Consider the following 17,336-nt stretch of genomic DNA (forward strand, 5'->3'; position numbering starts at 1 on the left):
CAACAGAGCAAACCTGCTGATCTTCAGTTACGCCGAGCAATTAATTCTTCTGGCTGCATCTATCTCTCTCTTGCACTGGAGAAGGGAGGAGTGGGGGAGGAGTAGGGGAGGAGTGGAGGAGGAGTAGGGGCGGAGTAGGGGAGGAGCGGGGGAGGAGTAGGGGAGGAGCGGGGGAGGAGTAGGGGAGGAGCGGGGGAGGAGCGGGGGAGGAGGAGGGGAGGAGTAGGGGAGGAGCGGGGGAGGAGCGGGGGAGGAGTAGGGGCGGAGTAGGGGAGGAGCGGGGGAGGAGTGGTAGAGGAGCGGGGGAGGAGTAGGGGCGGAGTAGGGGAGGAGCGGGGGAGGAGTAGGGGCGGAGTAGGGGAGGAGCGGGGGAGGAGTAGGGGAAGAGTGGGGGAGGAGTGGGGGAGGAGTAGGGGAGGACTGGGGGAGGAGCAGGGGAGGAGTGGGGGAGGAGTAGGGGAGGAGTGGAGGAGGAGTGGAGGAGGAGTAGGGGAGGAGTGGAGGAGGAGTGGAGGAAGAGTGGGGGAGGAGCGGGGGAGGAGCGGGGGAGGAGCGGGGGAGGAGCGGGGGAGGAGTGGAGAAGAGGACAAAGCTATAACTTGGATGAAGGGAATCTAAGCCAGGTGACGCATTAGGTGGACATGAGGGTCGCGGGTCACAGTGTGAGACATGTGAGAGAGGAGGGCAGGGAGAGAGAGGAGGGCAGGGAGAGAGAGGAGGGCAGGGAGAGAGAGGACAGGGAGAGAGAGGACAGGGAGAGAGAGGGAGAGAGGAGGGCAGGGAGAGAGAGGGAGAGAGGAGGGCAGGGAGAGAGAGGAGGCCAGGGAGAGAGAGGAGGACAGGGAGAGAGAGGAGGCCAGGGAGAGAGAGTAGGGCGGGGAGAGAGAGGAGGGCAGGGAGAGAGAGGAGGCCAGGGAGAGAGAGTAGGGCAGGGAGAGAGAGGAGGGCAGGGAGAGAGAGGAGGGCAGGGAGAGAGAAGAGGGCAGGGAGGGCAGGGAGAGAGAGGAGGGCAGGGAGAGAGAGGAGGGCAGGGAGAGAGAGGAGGGCAGGGAGAGAGAGGAGGCCAGGGAGAGAGAGGAGGGCAGGGAGAGAGAGGAGGGCAGGGAGAGAGAGGAGGCCAGGGAGAGAGAGGAGGGCAGGGAGAGAGAGGAGGGCAGGGAGAGAGAGGAGGCCAGGGAGAGAGAGGAGGGCAGGGAGAGAGAGGAGGGCAGGGAGAGAGAGGAGGGCAGGGAGAGAGAGGAGGGCAGGGAGAGAGAGGAGGGCAGGGAGGGCAGGGAGAGAGAGGAGGGCAGGGAGAGAGAGGAGGGCAGGGAGAGAGAGGAGGCCAGGGAGAGAGAGGAGGGCAGGGAGAGAGAGGAGGGCAGGGAGAGAGAGGAGGCCAGGGAGAGAGAGGAGGGCAGGGAGAGAGAGGAGGGCAGGGAGAGAGAGGAGGGCAGGGAGAGAGAGGAGGGCAGGGAGAGAGAGGAGGCCAGGGAGAGAGAGGAGGCCAGGGAGAGAGAGGAGGGCAGGGAGAGAGAGGAGGGCAGGGAGAGAGAGGAGGGCAGGGAGAGAGAGGAGGGCAGGGAGAGAGAGGAGGCCAGGGAGAGAGAGGAGGGCAGGGAGAGAGAGGAGGCCAGGGAGAGAGAGGAGGGCAGGGAGAGAGAGGAGGGCAGGGAGAGAGAGGAGGGCAGGGAGAGAGAGGAGGGCAGGGAGAGAGAGGAGGCCAGGGAGAGAGAGGAGGGCAGGGAGAGAGAGGAGGGCAGGGAGAGAGAGGAGGGCAGGGAGAGAGAGGAGGGCAGGGAGAGAGAGGAGGGCAGGGAGGGCAGGGAGAGAGAGGAGGGCAGGGAGAGAGAGGACAGGGACTGTACCAGCTGAACTAGTCTACTGTACCAGCTGCTGGTTGTCTCCTCTTAGTCATAACACCTACTGCCTGATGTCCACTGCTTCTCTGTTTGCTTCTACAGCCTCTGTCTGACCTGATTTTGTTTTCCTGCTAGTCAAGCATCTTTCCTAACGAAGCTCATCCCCCAGGACCCAGACCAAGAATCTGTGAGTATGGTAATGAGCAGTGGTTCTGTATTCCCCAAACATGGCCCCATCCCACCCATCCAACATCTCTCACCCTGCCCTCCCCCCATCCCACCCATCCAACATCTCTCACCCTGCCCTCCCCCCATCCCACCCATCCAACATCTCTCACCCTGCCCTCCCCCCATCCCACCCATCCAACATCTCTCACCCTGCCCTCCCCCCCTCACACCCATCCAACATCTCTCACCCTGCCCTCCCCCCATCCCACCCATCCAACATCTCTCACCCTGCCCTCCCCCCCTCACACCCATCCAACATCTCTCACCCTGCCCTCCCCCCCTCACACCCATCCAACATCTCTCACCCTGCCCTCCCCCCATCCCACCCATCCAACATCTCTCACCCTGCCCTCCCCCCCTCACACCCATCCAACATCTCTCACCCTGCCCTCCCCCCATCCCACCCATCCAACATCTCTCACCCTGCCCTCCCCCCCTCACACCCATCCAACATCTCTCACCCTGCCCTCCCCCCCTCACACCCATCCAACATCTCTCACCCTGCCCTCCCCCCATCCCACCCATCCAACATCTCTCACCCTGCCCTCCCCCCCTCACACCCATCCAACATCTCTCACCCTGCCCCCCCCCCCTCACACCCAAAACAAAATCTCTTCACAAGAAAAAGACCAATACACCTCCAACATGAGACAATAGCGTTTCAGGCAACCTAGGGTTAAATATCTATAACGATAGAACCTAGGGTTAAATATCTATACCGATAGAACCTAGGGTTAAATATTTATACCGATAGAACCTAGGGTTAAATATCTACACCAATAGAAACATTACTGTAATGTGTGATCATATTCCTTAGCCTCCATTAGCCAGACCTCCCTCCCTCCTTCCTCCTTCTCTCCTAGGCCTCGTTGACATTAACCTCATATTTTCCCAGGGTGCAGTGTGTTGCTCTCCACATGTCAGAGCAGCAACTTTATGGCCTCCATCCATCAGCGTCACACGCCGGGGGTTATGGGAGGTGGAGTCTGTGGATCTGTCTTCCTGAGCCGACCCCCCCAGCCTGCCAGGACCAGTAATGGATGACCCCCCCCCCCCCCGACACACCACCTCATCTCCACTTCCACCTCTTCTTCCCTCACTCCCTCCCTCCCACTCCCTCCCTCCCTCCCTCCCTCCCACTCCCTCCCTCCCTCCCTCCCTCCCTCCCTCCCTACCTACCTACCTCCCTCCCACTCCCTCCCTCCCTCCCACCCTCCCACTCCCTCCCTCCCACTCCCTCCCTCCCTCCCTCCCTACCTACCTACCTCCCACTCCCTCCCTCCCTCCCACCCTCCCACTCCCTCCCTCCCACTCCCTCCCACTCCCTGTCTCTCTCTTACCTCCCCTCTGTGCTGGGCTACACTATGCCAGGATGATAATCAAACTTGTCTTGTGGAAATTTGGTACAAAAAGATTACCGGGTCCAGTTCTGGAGTCCTGTATTAAAAGTAAAATGCACACACACACACATACACACACACATACATGCGTAAGTCATGATGACAGAACTGATGAAGCTAGGTGGTCTGCAGAGCAGAGGGGCAGCATGAGGTCAACACATCACAGATCATTCTGCCTTTTCCCACTCCACTAAAACACTCATTCTGCTCCGAAAATATGAGCCTGAATGTAATACGGCTTCAACTCTGCCAAGTCGACAGGCAGACAGACAAGTTAACAGACAAGTAAACAGACAGGCAGACAGACAGGTAAACAGACAGGCAGACAGACAGGTAAACAGACAGGCACACAGACAAGTAAACAGATAGGCAGGCAGACAGACAGACTAGCATGCAGACAGACAGACTAGCATGCACACAGACAGACTAGCATGCACACAGACAGACTAGCATGCACACAGACAGACTAGCATGCAGACAGACAGACTAGCATGCAGACAGACAGACTAGCATGCAGACAGACAGGTAAATGAACGGCTCACATGAGGTCATGGATATTGCTGAAAGATCAGGTATTCTGCTCTACAAATACAGCCTGCTTATTGTAATCAATATTCTTCTCTGAAAAGAGCTTGTCTAATCTGCAGGTCAGGCATCAATAACCAGCACAGGGAGAGAATTAAGATCATAAAAAAACAAGTGTATCAACAAATCGCCGTTACAAGTTAGTCACATGACACCAAAAACGTAGATGAATTGCCCCCCAACCCTGGGGTTGATTTATGAAAGTGTAAAAACACACAATGTTTTTAATCTATTCCTGCCTAGATTCTCTCTAATGAATTGCAGATTTGTGTGTACAAAGTATGTGTGTGTGTGTGTATGGTAATGCATGGATTGGTAAGTAATTCTGAGAGAGTAGTTACTCTGATAAATAGTTTTTCAAATATGATAAATGCAAACTGATGAATCTGTGCCCAGTTTTAAACAAACAAACAAACACACACACACACAATAACAGAGTGAACCAGGAGAGTCAGAGTCAGAATGAACTTGGAGAGTTGGAGTCAAAGTCCAAAGATACCAGGAGGGAGGAGATGGGAGGAGGAGGAGGAGGGAGGAGGTGAAGAGGGTAAGAAAATCAGGGGAAGGATGAGAAGAGCGGAAGGAGAGAGGGAGTCAAGGTGGTCGTCTGGTGGAACAGAAAGAGCAGCATCTCCAGACCCTGGGGGGGAATGGAGATGGAACAGACCAGGTCAGCGTTTCAGACGTGTCACTTCCTGTTGGCGTGAGAGGGGGGAGCGTGGCTTGGCATGATGACTGCAGGGCTGGAGTGCTGTCAGACTGACACATGAGGTTATCTCACACACACACATACACACACAGGGTTCTGACCCATGCATGCACATCAACACACACCAACAATCACACAGACTGACCCATGCGCACACACACACACACAATGATCCACACAAACAATGACCCATCCACACACACACAAACAATCACCCATGCACACACACATTGACCCAAGCACAACACACACACACACACAAGCCTGCAACACAAACATGCACAAACACAGACTTGCAGAAGAAAAGAAGCCAACTTCTCTCCAACTTGAGCTGCTGGTAGTTTCTGTAGGCCACAAGAGGGGTCCTCTCCAGAGACGACATACATGCACCTGCACTGTACCCTCCTGGAAATATCCTCCCCACCACCCCTCTCTCTCTCTCTCTCTCTCAGCCCTCTGAACATCCAGCACCTTCCTGAAATAGCAGAAGCAGACAGGAGTACTGAGCCTGTAATGTTCCCTTATCCTGTCTGTCTGTATGTATGTCTGTCTGTCAATCTGCATGTCTGTCTGTCTGTCCATCTGTCTGTCTGTCTGTCAACCTGCATGTCTGACTGTCTGTCCGTCTGTCTGTCTGCCAACCTGCATGTCTGTCTGTCTGTTATGACGCTCCTGTTTAACATGGCAGACAAGTTCTCCTCAGCGGACACCGAGCTTTACCCTAATTGGTTCCAGAGCATCATCACAGAATTCTCCTCACATAGTCACACAGACATACACTCACATACGCGCACAAACACTCACACAAGTGCACACACATGTACACACACAGCAATCTGCTAATCAAGCTCCTTACAAAGCAGCTCGTTAGCCTCTCCTACATGAGGGGTTGGGGATATTTTGGGTGAGAATATTACTAAACTAAAGAGAGAAGTGTGTGGTATTCCACTGGGCAGTTGAGAGAGATGGCTAGCCCACCAATCAGAGGACTGGATCTCAAGAGATGCCATTACTGCCCTCAGAGGGACGTCGGAGTCAAAGATAAGCAGAATTTTAGAGGCAATCAAGAAAAACCCACATACAGACACACATACACACGCCACATTCACATAAACACACCACACACACACACACACACACATACACAACTGTGGATGTTAACCTGCAGTTTAGCCTGTCTTTACTGTCCATGGATGATTGTCTCTGTGGCCCAGAAGAACACAGCTTCTCACACAAATACACACACACACACACACACCATGCAGACAGACAGACAGACACAGACAGACAGGTTAGAGCTGTGTTAGCTAGGTTAGCCTTGTGTTCAAGAGGCTTAGCCTGGTTAGCTTGGTTAGCCAGGTTAGCTTGGCTGGCTATGTTTCTGACCTGGGAGCAAAGGAAGAGCTCCAGTCCAGCAGAGCCCAGATATCCCCTCTAATCTGAATGACCTCCATGTGGGAGCGGGGAGGAGGATGGACTATCCACCAGTTAGAAGATGAATCCTCCTCTCCGCTCACAGGACCAGAGACTCCAAAGATGCATTCTGATATGTTGAATCCATTGTCCTGTGGTTCCTATATATGTGGAATATGGAATCTGCTTCTCAGCTCTTACTTTTTGGGGAATATATTGAAAATAAAAGGAGTATTATTTTTTACTTCTATATATATATACAGTACCAGTGAATGGGAAAATGTGTCCAAACTTTTGACTGGTACTGTATATATGTGTGTCATAGTTTTAATTACACACACTAACCCTCTCTCTCTCTCTTCACTCCCTCCCTCTCTTCTCTCAGCTCTCTCTCCTCGTCCTCCTCTTCCAACTCCCGCTGTCTGTAATCAAGCCAGTGCTAATGGTTTATTCTCTCTGCTCCAGCACACACACTTCACTTGTTTATTTTCCCACACTCGTAAATCTGCAGGCGCACAGATATTACAGCAGTAATCTCAGGTAATTATCAGACGCCCTCTCCCTTTCCTCCCTCTCTCCCTTCCCCCTTCCTCCCTCTCACTTCCTCCATCTCCTTCCCTCTCCCTCTCTCCACCCCCCCCCCTACACACACACACACACACACACACACACACACAGACTTGTCTTCCCTCTCCCTCTCCCTCTCTCCACCCTCCCCCCACACACACACACACACACAGACTTGTCTTCCCTCTCCCTCTCTCCACCCTCCCCCCCCCACACACACACACACACACAGACTTGTCTTCCCTCCCTCTCCCTCCACTCACCCACTCCCCCTGGATGAGGCCCACAGCCCTGCTGGCCCTGGAAAGGTTCCTGCAGGCCAGGATCACATGGGCCCCATGGAGGGCAAAGGACCTTGCCGTCTCAAAACCTGCGGGAGGGAGGGAGAGGGAGGGAGAGATAAAGGGAGGGAGAGATAAAGGGAGGAGGGAAACATACAGAAAATAGACAAAGAGAGAGAGAGACAGACACAGAGTGGAGATGAAAAGAGAGAAAATAATTATTTGAAGATGACTTATTTTTGGTGGATAATTAGTAGGCCTGGGGGCTGGGTTATCTACACTCTCTACCGGTCATATCATCCAACCAGCCACAGGGTCTAGGGGAGAGAGAGTTAATCACTCTTCAACTACAGTGATGAAACTGACTGATTTAATTAAAGGATGTGTGTCCTGGTAGAGTGCTAGTACCAGGGGCAGGGCTATCACAGATACCAGGGTAAGGGCTAGCACACACATCAGGGTAAGGGCTAGCACACACATCAGGGTAAGGGCTAGCACACACATCAGGGTAAGGGCTAGCACACACATCAGGGTAAGGGCTAGCACACACATCAGGGTAAGGGCTAGCACACACATCAGGGTAAGGGCTAGCACACACATCAGGGTAAGGGCTAGCACACACATCAGGGTAAGGGCTAGCACACACATCAGGGTAAGGGCTAGCACACACATCAGGGTAAGGGCTAGCACACACATCAGGGTAAGGGCTAGCACACACATCAGGGTAAGGGCTAGCACACACATCAGGGTAAGGGCTAGCACACACATCAGGGTAAGGGCTAGCACACACATCAGGGTAAGGGCTAGCACACACATCAGGGTAAGGGCTAGCACACACATCAGGGTAAGGGCTAGCACACACATCAGGGTAAGGGCTAGCACACACATCAGGGTAAGGGCTAGCACACACATCAGGGTAAGGGCTAGCACACACATCAGGGTAAGGGCTAGCACACACATCAGGGTAAGGGCTAGCACACACATCAGGGTAAGGGCTAGCACACACATCAGGGTAAGGGCTAGCACACACATCAGGGTAAGGGCTAGCACACACATCAGGGTAAGGGCTAGCACACACATCAGGGTAAGGGCTAGCACACACATCAGGGTAAGGGCTAGCACACACATCAGGGTAAGGGCTAGCACACACATCAGGGTAAGGGCTAGCACACACATCAGGGTAAGGGCTAGCACACACATCAGGGTAAGGGCTAGCACACACATCAGGGTAAGGGCTAGCACACACATCAGGGTAAGGGCTAGCACACACATCAGGGTAAGGGCTAGCACACACATCAGGGTAAGGGCTAGCACACACATCAGGGTAAGGGCTAGCACACACATCAGGGTAAGGGCTAGCACACACATCAGGGTAAGGGCTAGCACACACATCAGGGTAAGGGCTAGCACACACATCAGGGTAAGGGCTAGCACACACATCAGGGTAAGGGCTAGCACACACATCAGGGTAAGGGCTAGCACACACATCAGGGTAAGGGCTAGCACACACATCAGGGTAAGGGCTAGCACACACATCAGGGTAAGGGCTAGCACACACATCAGGGTAAGGGCTAGCACACACATCAGGGTAAGGGCTAGCACACACATCAGGGTAAGGGCTAGCACACACATCAGGGTAAGGGCTAGCACACACATCAGGGTAAGGGCTAGCACACACATCAGGGTAAGGGCTAGCACACACATCAGGGTAAGGGCTAGCACACACATCAGGGTAAGGGCTAGCACACACATCAGGGTAAGGGCTAGCACACACATCAGGGTAAGGGCTAGCACACACATCAGGGTAAGGGCTAGCACACACATCAGGGTAAGGGCTAGCACAGATACCAGGGACTGGCACACAAAACTATCTAACTATCTAAGTTAAAGTACTGGTACTACTAAGTATTTGACAAACTTCAGTTCAGCACAGAACCTTTTTGTGATACTGGGAGACTTCAAAGAGTCCTGATAAGGACCTTCCTCCCATACGAGCCGGTCTGATAGGCTGGGTTTATCAGACCTACGCTACACAGCTCCATCTATATCGTCACGATAACACTGACTATAACTGCAGATATAAGGACATTGAAAGATACAAGTTCATTTTCAAATTGCAAGTCTAAATGGGTCATTTCCACCCGTAGGTTGAATTCATTTAAGAGAATAACTTTTTCCAATAACATATTTTTTCCTGCTTTCCTGTATTCACTTTTGTCATCTAAGCAGTTCTGCGAGGATCTTGTTCTTTACGTTCGTATTTCACAGCAAAAACATGAATACATAATTAGATATACACACACACAAACACACACATTATTGATAGACAGACGACATGAGCGTAGAAGAAAAGAGAGAGGTAGAGCCCCTGTATCAAAAGATGGGTTAAAACGAGCTTTAATTAGATTACGTCTTAATCTGATTTTCATTAAGAGGAAAACGAGGAAGTCTAATTGTGAGGAGAGTGTTAAAGAGTAATATCTATTAAAACTCCAATTGAAGAGGGATTGGAGTTATCGCCTGACAAGCGAAGCGTGGAATGAAACGATATGACACCTTATTAGGTGTAATGGAGAGAGCCATTCCCTGGATCGCTGCACTCACAGGGAGAGGAAACGGCAAATAAAAACAAAATGAGTGAAGAGAGAAGTCTACAGCTACCTTCTCTCTCAGAAGAAGCATCATTAAGTCAGGTATAGTTTCTATAACTGTCATAAAAACAATATTTGCATTATTTCCTTAACAACCATATTTAAGGTACAAATAGGAATACAAATAAAATAGTATTTCCAGCAAGTTCTTAATCCTGTGTTCATTTTCACAACAGCACTTAATATGAATGACATGGTGTGGTGATAAACTGGAGCTTGTGTGGGGTTCTCCGTGTGAACAGCGGTGAGTCCGGGCGGACGCTGTCATTTGAACAGTGATTATTTGGTTCCTTTCTAAATGGAACAAGGACTCTGCAGCTCTGTAAACAACACTGGCTCACAAGCTTGTTGTGTGTACAAAGCATGAAAGTGAAATTAATCGACACCAGTGTTTTCCATAATGGAGAACAAATTAGAATATGGCAGCGACACCGGCAGAGGCTTTTGAGCTGTGTTCCTGATGACAAATAACCAGGGCTTGACATTAATTGTGAAATAACGAGAACAGTGTTGCTGTACAACGCCTCCCCGCCCTTTCGCCCTACCTGCTGGCACCAGGGCAGGCCTGACACTGCTGGTACCAGGGCAGGCCTGACACTGCTGGCACCAGGGCAGGGCACCAGGGCAGGAGAGGTGGGCCGCAAGGGGGAGCAGTTTGACACGACAGGTTGACAGAATGTTACTAAATTAACTGTAATATCTCTACACTGGGGGTCAGGCAGTCAGGCAGGAAAGTGTTTTATATTTTCTAACAAGCACCTGCAAACGAATAAGAAGTAAAGAGTGAAAAAAGTAAAGAAACTGTTAAATAATTAAAAGAAACTCATCAAATTAAAAAATCGCATAAAACTAGTAACATTATATAACAAAACAGGAGGATACATGGTCAAGCCTACTCTGTGAGAAGCCACATCTCTCCCCCCAGGGGCGTGGCCCCCCCTGGCCACCACGTGGCCACGCCCCTGCTCCCCCTGCACGGTACGTGGCCACGCCCCTGCTCCCCCTGGCCACCACGTGGCCACGCCCCTGCCCCCCCTGGCCACCACGTGGCCACGCCCCTGCCCCCCCTGCACGGTACGTGGCCACGCCCCTGCCCCCCCTGCACGGTACGTGGCCACGCCCCTGCTCCCCCTGCACGGTACGTGGCCACGCCCCTGCCCCCCCTGGCCACCACGTGGCCACGCCCCTGCCCCCCCTGGCCACCACGTGGCCACGCCCCTGCTCCCCCTGCACGGTACGTGGCCACGCCCCTGCCCCCCCTGGCCACCACGTGGCCACGCCCCTGCTCCCCCTGGCCACCACGTGGCCACGCCCCTGCCCCCCCTGCACGGTACGTGGCCACGCCCCTGCTCCCCCTGGCCACCACGTGGCCACGCCCCTGCCCCCCCTGCACGGTACGTGGCCACGCCCCTGCTCCCCCTGGCCACCACGTGGCCACGCCCCTGCTCCCCCTGGCCACCACGTGGCCACGCCCCTGCCCCCCCTGGCCACCACGTGGCCACGCCCCTGCCCCCCCTGGCCACCACGTGGCCACGCCCCTGCCCCCCCTGGCCACCACGTGGCCACGCCCCTGCCCCCCCTGGCCACCACGTGGCCACGCCCCTGCCCCCCCTGGCCACCACGTGGCCACGCCCCTGCCCCCCCTGCACGGTACGTGGCCACGCCCCTGCCCCCCCTGCACGGTACGTGGCCACGCCCCTGCTCCCCCTGCACGGTACGTGGCCACGCCCCTGCTCCCCCTGCACGGTACGTGGCCACGCCCCTGCTCCCCCTGCACGGTACGTGGCCACGCCCCTGCTCCCCCTGCACGGTACGTGGCCACGCCCCTGCTCCCCCTGCACGGTACGTGGCCACGCCCCTGCTCCCCCTGGCCACCACGTGGCCACGCCCCTGCCCCCCCTGGCCACCACGTGGCCACGCCCCTGCTCCCCCTGCACGGTACGTGGCCACGCCCCTGCTCCCCCTGCACGGTACGTGGCCACGCCCCTGCTCCCCCTGCACGGTACGTGGCCACGCCCCTGCCCCCCCCTGCACGGTACGTGGCCACGCCCCTGCCCCCCCTGCACGGTACTTGCGTTTCACTGTACTCCATACAGAGAGAAGTCTCTATGAGGCCCTGGATGTTGGACACGGAACATTAGAGGCCGTCCTCACAGGCCCAGTAATGAGAGTGATTTAGTGATTTCACGCTTTGTTTGTCCTCCGCCCCCCCCCCACCATCTACCCACCAGCCCCCCTCCACCATCTACCCACCAGCCCCCAGTACACAGGTGGATTGGTTCAGTGTAATGAGATCATTACAAACCTCGCTCCCTGCCCCCCTCCACTTTTTTTCCAGTTTTTTTAAGAAATCCCAAATATATTCAATGTCTGTTTAGCTAAACCCTTGAAGACCTTCGTGCAGGCCCCTCCCCCCATGGGCAGGCCCCTCCCCCCATGGGCAGGCCCCTCCCCCCATGGGCAGGCCCCTCCCCCCATGGGCAGGCCCCTCCCCCCATGGGCAGGCCCCTCCCCCCATGGGCAGGCCCCTCCCCCCATGGGCAGGCCCCTCCCCTGTGACTACACCACTCCCCTGTCAGGCCACCCCCAAAGCAGCCTCGCTCATCCTGGCCCTGCTGAAGCTAACACCAACCCCCCCTGCCCCCCCCACCCCCACACTCTGTAACCACTGTAATACAAGGGCCACTTTCATCAACGTCGTCAAAATCCCCTCTATGTAACTTCCCCCCCGCCCCCCAGCCCATTCCCCCCCCCCCCGTCATCCGCAGACAGTAAAGTCGATAGCTCTATAAACTACTTGACTACACACAATAACCCAGTCCCCCGTTTTTCTTTTACTCAACTGGGAGGCTTAAAGCACATATATGTATTCCATCCTCTCTCTGTGTTAGGTCTATAATCACTATCGAGCCCCTCCACCCTCCAGCAGGATTCTCCTGTATGTTGCACCAGTTTGGTCTGCACAGCCAATTTCATCCTGGGTTAATAAAGTTGAATAATTTGACTAACCAACCATACCTCATGCTCATTACCTCACCGATACACACATTCATCAGAGAGGACATGAAATGCACATTATAAACCTCCCCTTTCATTTCCTGTGTTGCTCAGTTACAATAATAGAGCCCAGCGCTTGGGGGACACACACACCAGACACACACCAGACACACACACACGTAGGCCCCTGAGGATAAAAACTCGGGAGAAAAGACACGATCAGCACTCACGTACGCAAGCTCACACAATGTCACAATATAAATACATGCACACTTTCACTGTCAGGTAAAGCCCACATAAGCAAACACCTGACAAACACACAAACACACAGAAACACACACACACAGAAACACACACACACACAGAAACACACACACACTTACATGGAGACACAAGCGCCACATGCCACCCTCACCTGGAACATCTTTTTATCCGTCTAACTCATACAGGATGAATAATGCATCAGTGGGCCTGCAGTCAGCCCGGCTGCAGGTGCTCTCTAAGGGAACAGCACATCCTCACACAGCTGCAGTAAATACCTGGGCTTTGCAGCCAATTTAATGGCAGTTATGCTTAACAAATCTGACTCAATCTAATGATCATCCACAAAGCTGGGCTACGGGCTTAATCTGCACACAGAAGCTCCCCGCTCCCCGCTACACACTCCTCGCCTCGCTGGCTCTGAGATCTGCCTCCCCGCGCCGGGAGAGAAGGCCTGACTCCTAATCCACTCACACAGTACCAGGATCTCCACAAACACCCCGTACCAGCGTTCTGCCATGAATAAGAAGGTAGCAGAGACCTGTGTCTGCTGGATGCTGGGAGCTGAGGCTGGAAGCTCACTCACTGGCTACACACACACACCTGATCCAGAGACGAAGAGGACGGTGTGAGTTTTTTTATACAGATCACACACCCAACACAGAGCCAAAAAGATCACAATAAATATCTAATATCAAAAACTATAATATTGATTTGGGAGATAATGTAGTAGATAATAAACTATAGTAGTAATCATGCAATTATTAATAATTTGGTATTTGTCAAACAAAACACCTATTCAACATAGAAATGTATCTTATTTTTCGGCAATGCATGTGACATGTTGTGATGGTTAATGGTACTGTATCAAGATTACTGTATCAAGATTACTGTATCAAGATTACTGTATCAAGATTACTGTATCAAGATTACTGTGTGACAGAGTGCCTCCTCCTTACACACACACACACACACACACACACACACACACACACACACACACACACACACACACACACACACACACACACACACACACACACACACACACACACCCACCACTCTTGCACATACGCCATGGAAACGTACCACAAATATAGCTTTCGCCTCACCAACAAAACATGGTCTATTTTCAGGAGCGAGTGTATGGTTCTAACACATGCCTGTCAAGGAGAACACAGAGCGGTGGATTGTGGAGAGGCTGGGATGTGGAGCAGCTCAGCTCAGCCTTCAAGGTGACACCCGAGGAGTCACACCCCAGGACCCCTCAGGAGAGGCCAGGGAGACGAGGAGTCACACCCCAGGACCCCTCAGGAGAGGCCAGGGAGACGAGGAGTCACACCCCAGGACCCATCAGGAGAGGCCAGGGAGACGAGGAGTCACACCCCAGGACCCCTCAGGAGAGGCCAGGGAGACGAGGAGTCACACCCCAGGACCCCTCAGGAGAGGCCAGGGAGACGAGGAGTCACACCCCAGGACCCCTCAGGAGAGGCCAGGGAGACGAGGAGTCACACCCCAGGACCCCTCAGGAGAGGCCAGGGAGACGAGGAGTCACACCCCAGGACCCCTCAGGAGAGGCCAGGGAGACGAGGAGTCACACCCCAGGACCCCTGACCCTCCAGAACATACAATGCCAGGGTTGTGGACCCCTAGTCCTTCCAGACAGATGAGCCACGGCTCTGGCCCTTTAAGCCCAGCAGTGCTCCGGGATCCTGGGCAGTAAGTAAGGTTGGGGTTGTTAGTTGAACGGAGGAATTAAGGCTGGAGCAGCAGCTCTAATAGGGATGGATGGGGGCCAGGGCCACATCTACACAGAGATCAATGCTCAGCACCTATAAACCTTTACTGAGAGAGAGAGAGAGAGAGAGAGAGAGAGAGAGAGAGAGAGAGAGAGAGAGAGAGAGAGAGAGAGAGAGAGAGAGAGAGAGAGAGAGAGAGAGAGAGAGAGAGAGAGAAGGAACGAGGTGGAGAGGAGGACAAGCAGAAGAGAGAGAAAGAGAGAAGTGTGAAAGAGAAAGAAATAGAGAGAATGAGAGAAAGAGAAAGCGAGAGAGCTACCATTGACCATTCATTTCCATGATCACAATGAAAAGGCAGCAGTGAGTGTAGCTGGCTCCTCCATGAGCGAGCAGAGCAGCAGACTGATGTGGAGAGACGCTCCACCAGGACGCCTGGTGCTGCCGTGGCAACTTCCAGCTGTCCCAGCACCCCCCTCCTCCACAGCACATTTCATGCATTAACAAGCTCATCTACATGCATATTTCAAAAGCGTTAAGAACTAAATTAATGGAAGTAAATCAAGAATTAAACAGAGATCCGCTATTGTGTAAATGAATGTCAAATATTTTCAATGAGACAAATGAAAATAGTCTTGACGGAAGTGAGACACTATTGATGCAATTATAAAGCTCAACGTTCCTGCTTCTCTGGCAGGAGCGTATTTAACTGCCACTGGAATGTCAAAACACAGCACTGGTGCCAGCTATTACTATTGGCATACTGTTAATTATAGCAGCATAATTAATACCTAGAGCACTTTGCAGAGAAGCAGAAAAGCTGTTTAAATGTATTTTGTTATGCTATTTTATTTTGTTTATTTTATAACTGCCACTTAAAAAATCTAGAATTAACTGAATGTATATTATAATAATGTATTTTAATTGTTATAATAATAAATAAAAAATATATTAAAACAAATAAATATTTTACATAATTACAACAAGAGTTGCTGTTATAAAAATATAACCAGCAACATTTCAAATTGTTACAACATGTTTTTTTAAAGGCAAGTCATGTGTACCGTGTGTACAGAGAAACAAAGGGCCCAGTGCGCTACAGCTGCTGTGTGCAACTCATCATCTGCCTCAAGGAGCATGACTGCCATCTAGTGTTGATGTCACATCCTGCTGTCCTCTCAGTCCAGCTGTCCTACTCTACCCTGCTCAGGAAGATGGCCTCTGCCCACCCTCCCTAAGGGATAGCTTACTGTGAAACTGGTAGCATGACTACCAGTCTAGTACCAGACGAGTGACTGGATGCCATGCTGCCACATGAGTAGGTGAGTAGGTGAACGACTCCTGTGACATCTAACAACTGAAGGTCCACACTGACATTAAAGACTCAAAAATTGTAATATACATACAATATAAAGACAAAATATTTTGTGCTTCAAATATTATGAATGGAAGTAGCAAATCAGAAGGCTATGAATAGAAAAGAGATTGAGATGCCTTGAGCCTCACCAGTTCAGTCATTGGCCTCAATCTTTTGTGAAAACCGTAGCTCAGAGACATAATAAACACACTGAACACTTACAGGGAGAAAGGATTTCAATAAAAAGACAATTAGCAATTTTATGTTTGTTTGATTTCCCTCAAGTTGTCGTTATCACTTTTCAACAAAGCGGCAGGACTGAATGAATGGCTGCTAGTTGTGCTAATTTACACAGAGAGAAGTCGGAAATGCATTAGATCCCAGGCTATTATATAGCGAGCCATACATTTGCCAGGCACAAATAGACATCATTCATTACAGTTAACAATGACATCCAATTCAGGCGTGCTAATGAACTTCAATACAATCATGTTGGGTATTAGTGAATGATTTGTTGAGTTTAAGTGTATCCATTTGGAGGCTAATGCTGATGAATGTTATGTTTTAAATTGATAAAATGAAGCGTGTGTGTGTAGTCAGAAGAACAGTTTGTCAGGGTTTCTGATGCCATACAGCCACCAAGTGGCCAGATACTGAAACAGCACCTTTATCTTTTGTGCTCCAAACTCAGGGGTCGGTAACCTTTTTGTCAAGAGACATTTTTTCATTTTTAAATTAAGGTCCATTGGGAGGTCCATGTGGGAGTCAGGTGGCTGAGCGGTTAGGGAATCGGGCTAGTGATCTGAAGGTTGCCAGTTCGATTCCCGGCCGTGCCAAATGACGTTGTGTCAAGGCACTTCACCCTACTTGCCTCGGGGGGAATGTCCCTGTACTTACTGTACGTGGCTCTGGATAAGAGTGTCTGCTAAATGACTAAATGTAAATGAGGGAGCCACAAAGTATGAAAAGCATTCAAAAATTAATTTGAGTTTGATAGACAGCAACCGAAGACACCAATATAGCTAATCATAAATGTTTTTTTTGCCATCCATCAAATTTTCTTCATTGTTTACTAGGCTCCACTGGTAGAGATGGATGGCACTGGCAAAATGTATGATTATTTTTTTAAACAGTATGTCCGTACAGTTGTATTTCTATATTGTATAATAAATACAGAAATGGTATGGGGGCCACATATAAGTGATCAAGGAGTGTGCTCCAGAGCCCCGAACCCTTTCCATCCACCCTGTCCTAACTCAACATCATCCATCCACCCTGTCCTAACTCAACATCATCCATCCATCCACCCT

At 51.9% G+C, this 17,336-nt stretch overlaps 1 protein-coding gene across 1 annotated transcript in view; it reads right to left on the reverse strand.

Moving 5' to 3' along the window:
- wwox (WW domain containing oxidoreductase) overlaps positions 1-17,336 on the reverse strand; it is a 75,943-nt gene that overhangs the window by 57,215 nt on the left and 1,392 nt on the right. Inside the window, exon 5 of the mRNA XM_062462781.1 lies at positions 7,007-7,113. Within this exon, the coding sequence (XP_062318765.1) occupies positions 7,007-7,113 (107 nt within the window). The remainder of the gene's footprint in view (positions 1-7,006; positions 7,114-17,336) is intronic.

The sequence above is a fragment of the Osmerus eperlanus genome, chromosome 5 (assembly GCF_963692335.1).
Source record: "Osmerus eperlanus chromosome 5, fOsmEpe2.1, whole genome shotgun sequence".
NCBI classification, from domain to species: domain Eukaryota; kingdom Metazoa; phylum Chordata; class Actinopteri; order Osmeriformes; family Osmeridae; genus Osmerus; species Osmerus eperlanus.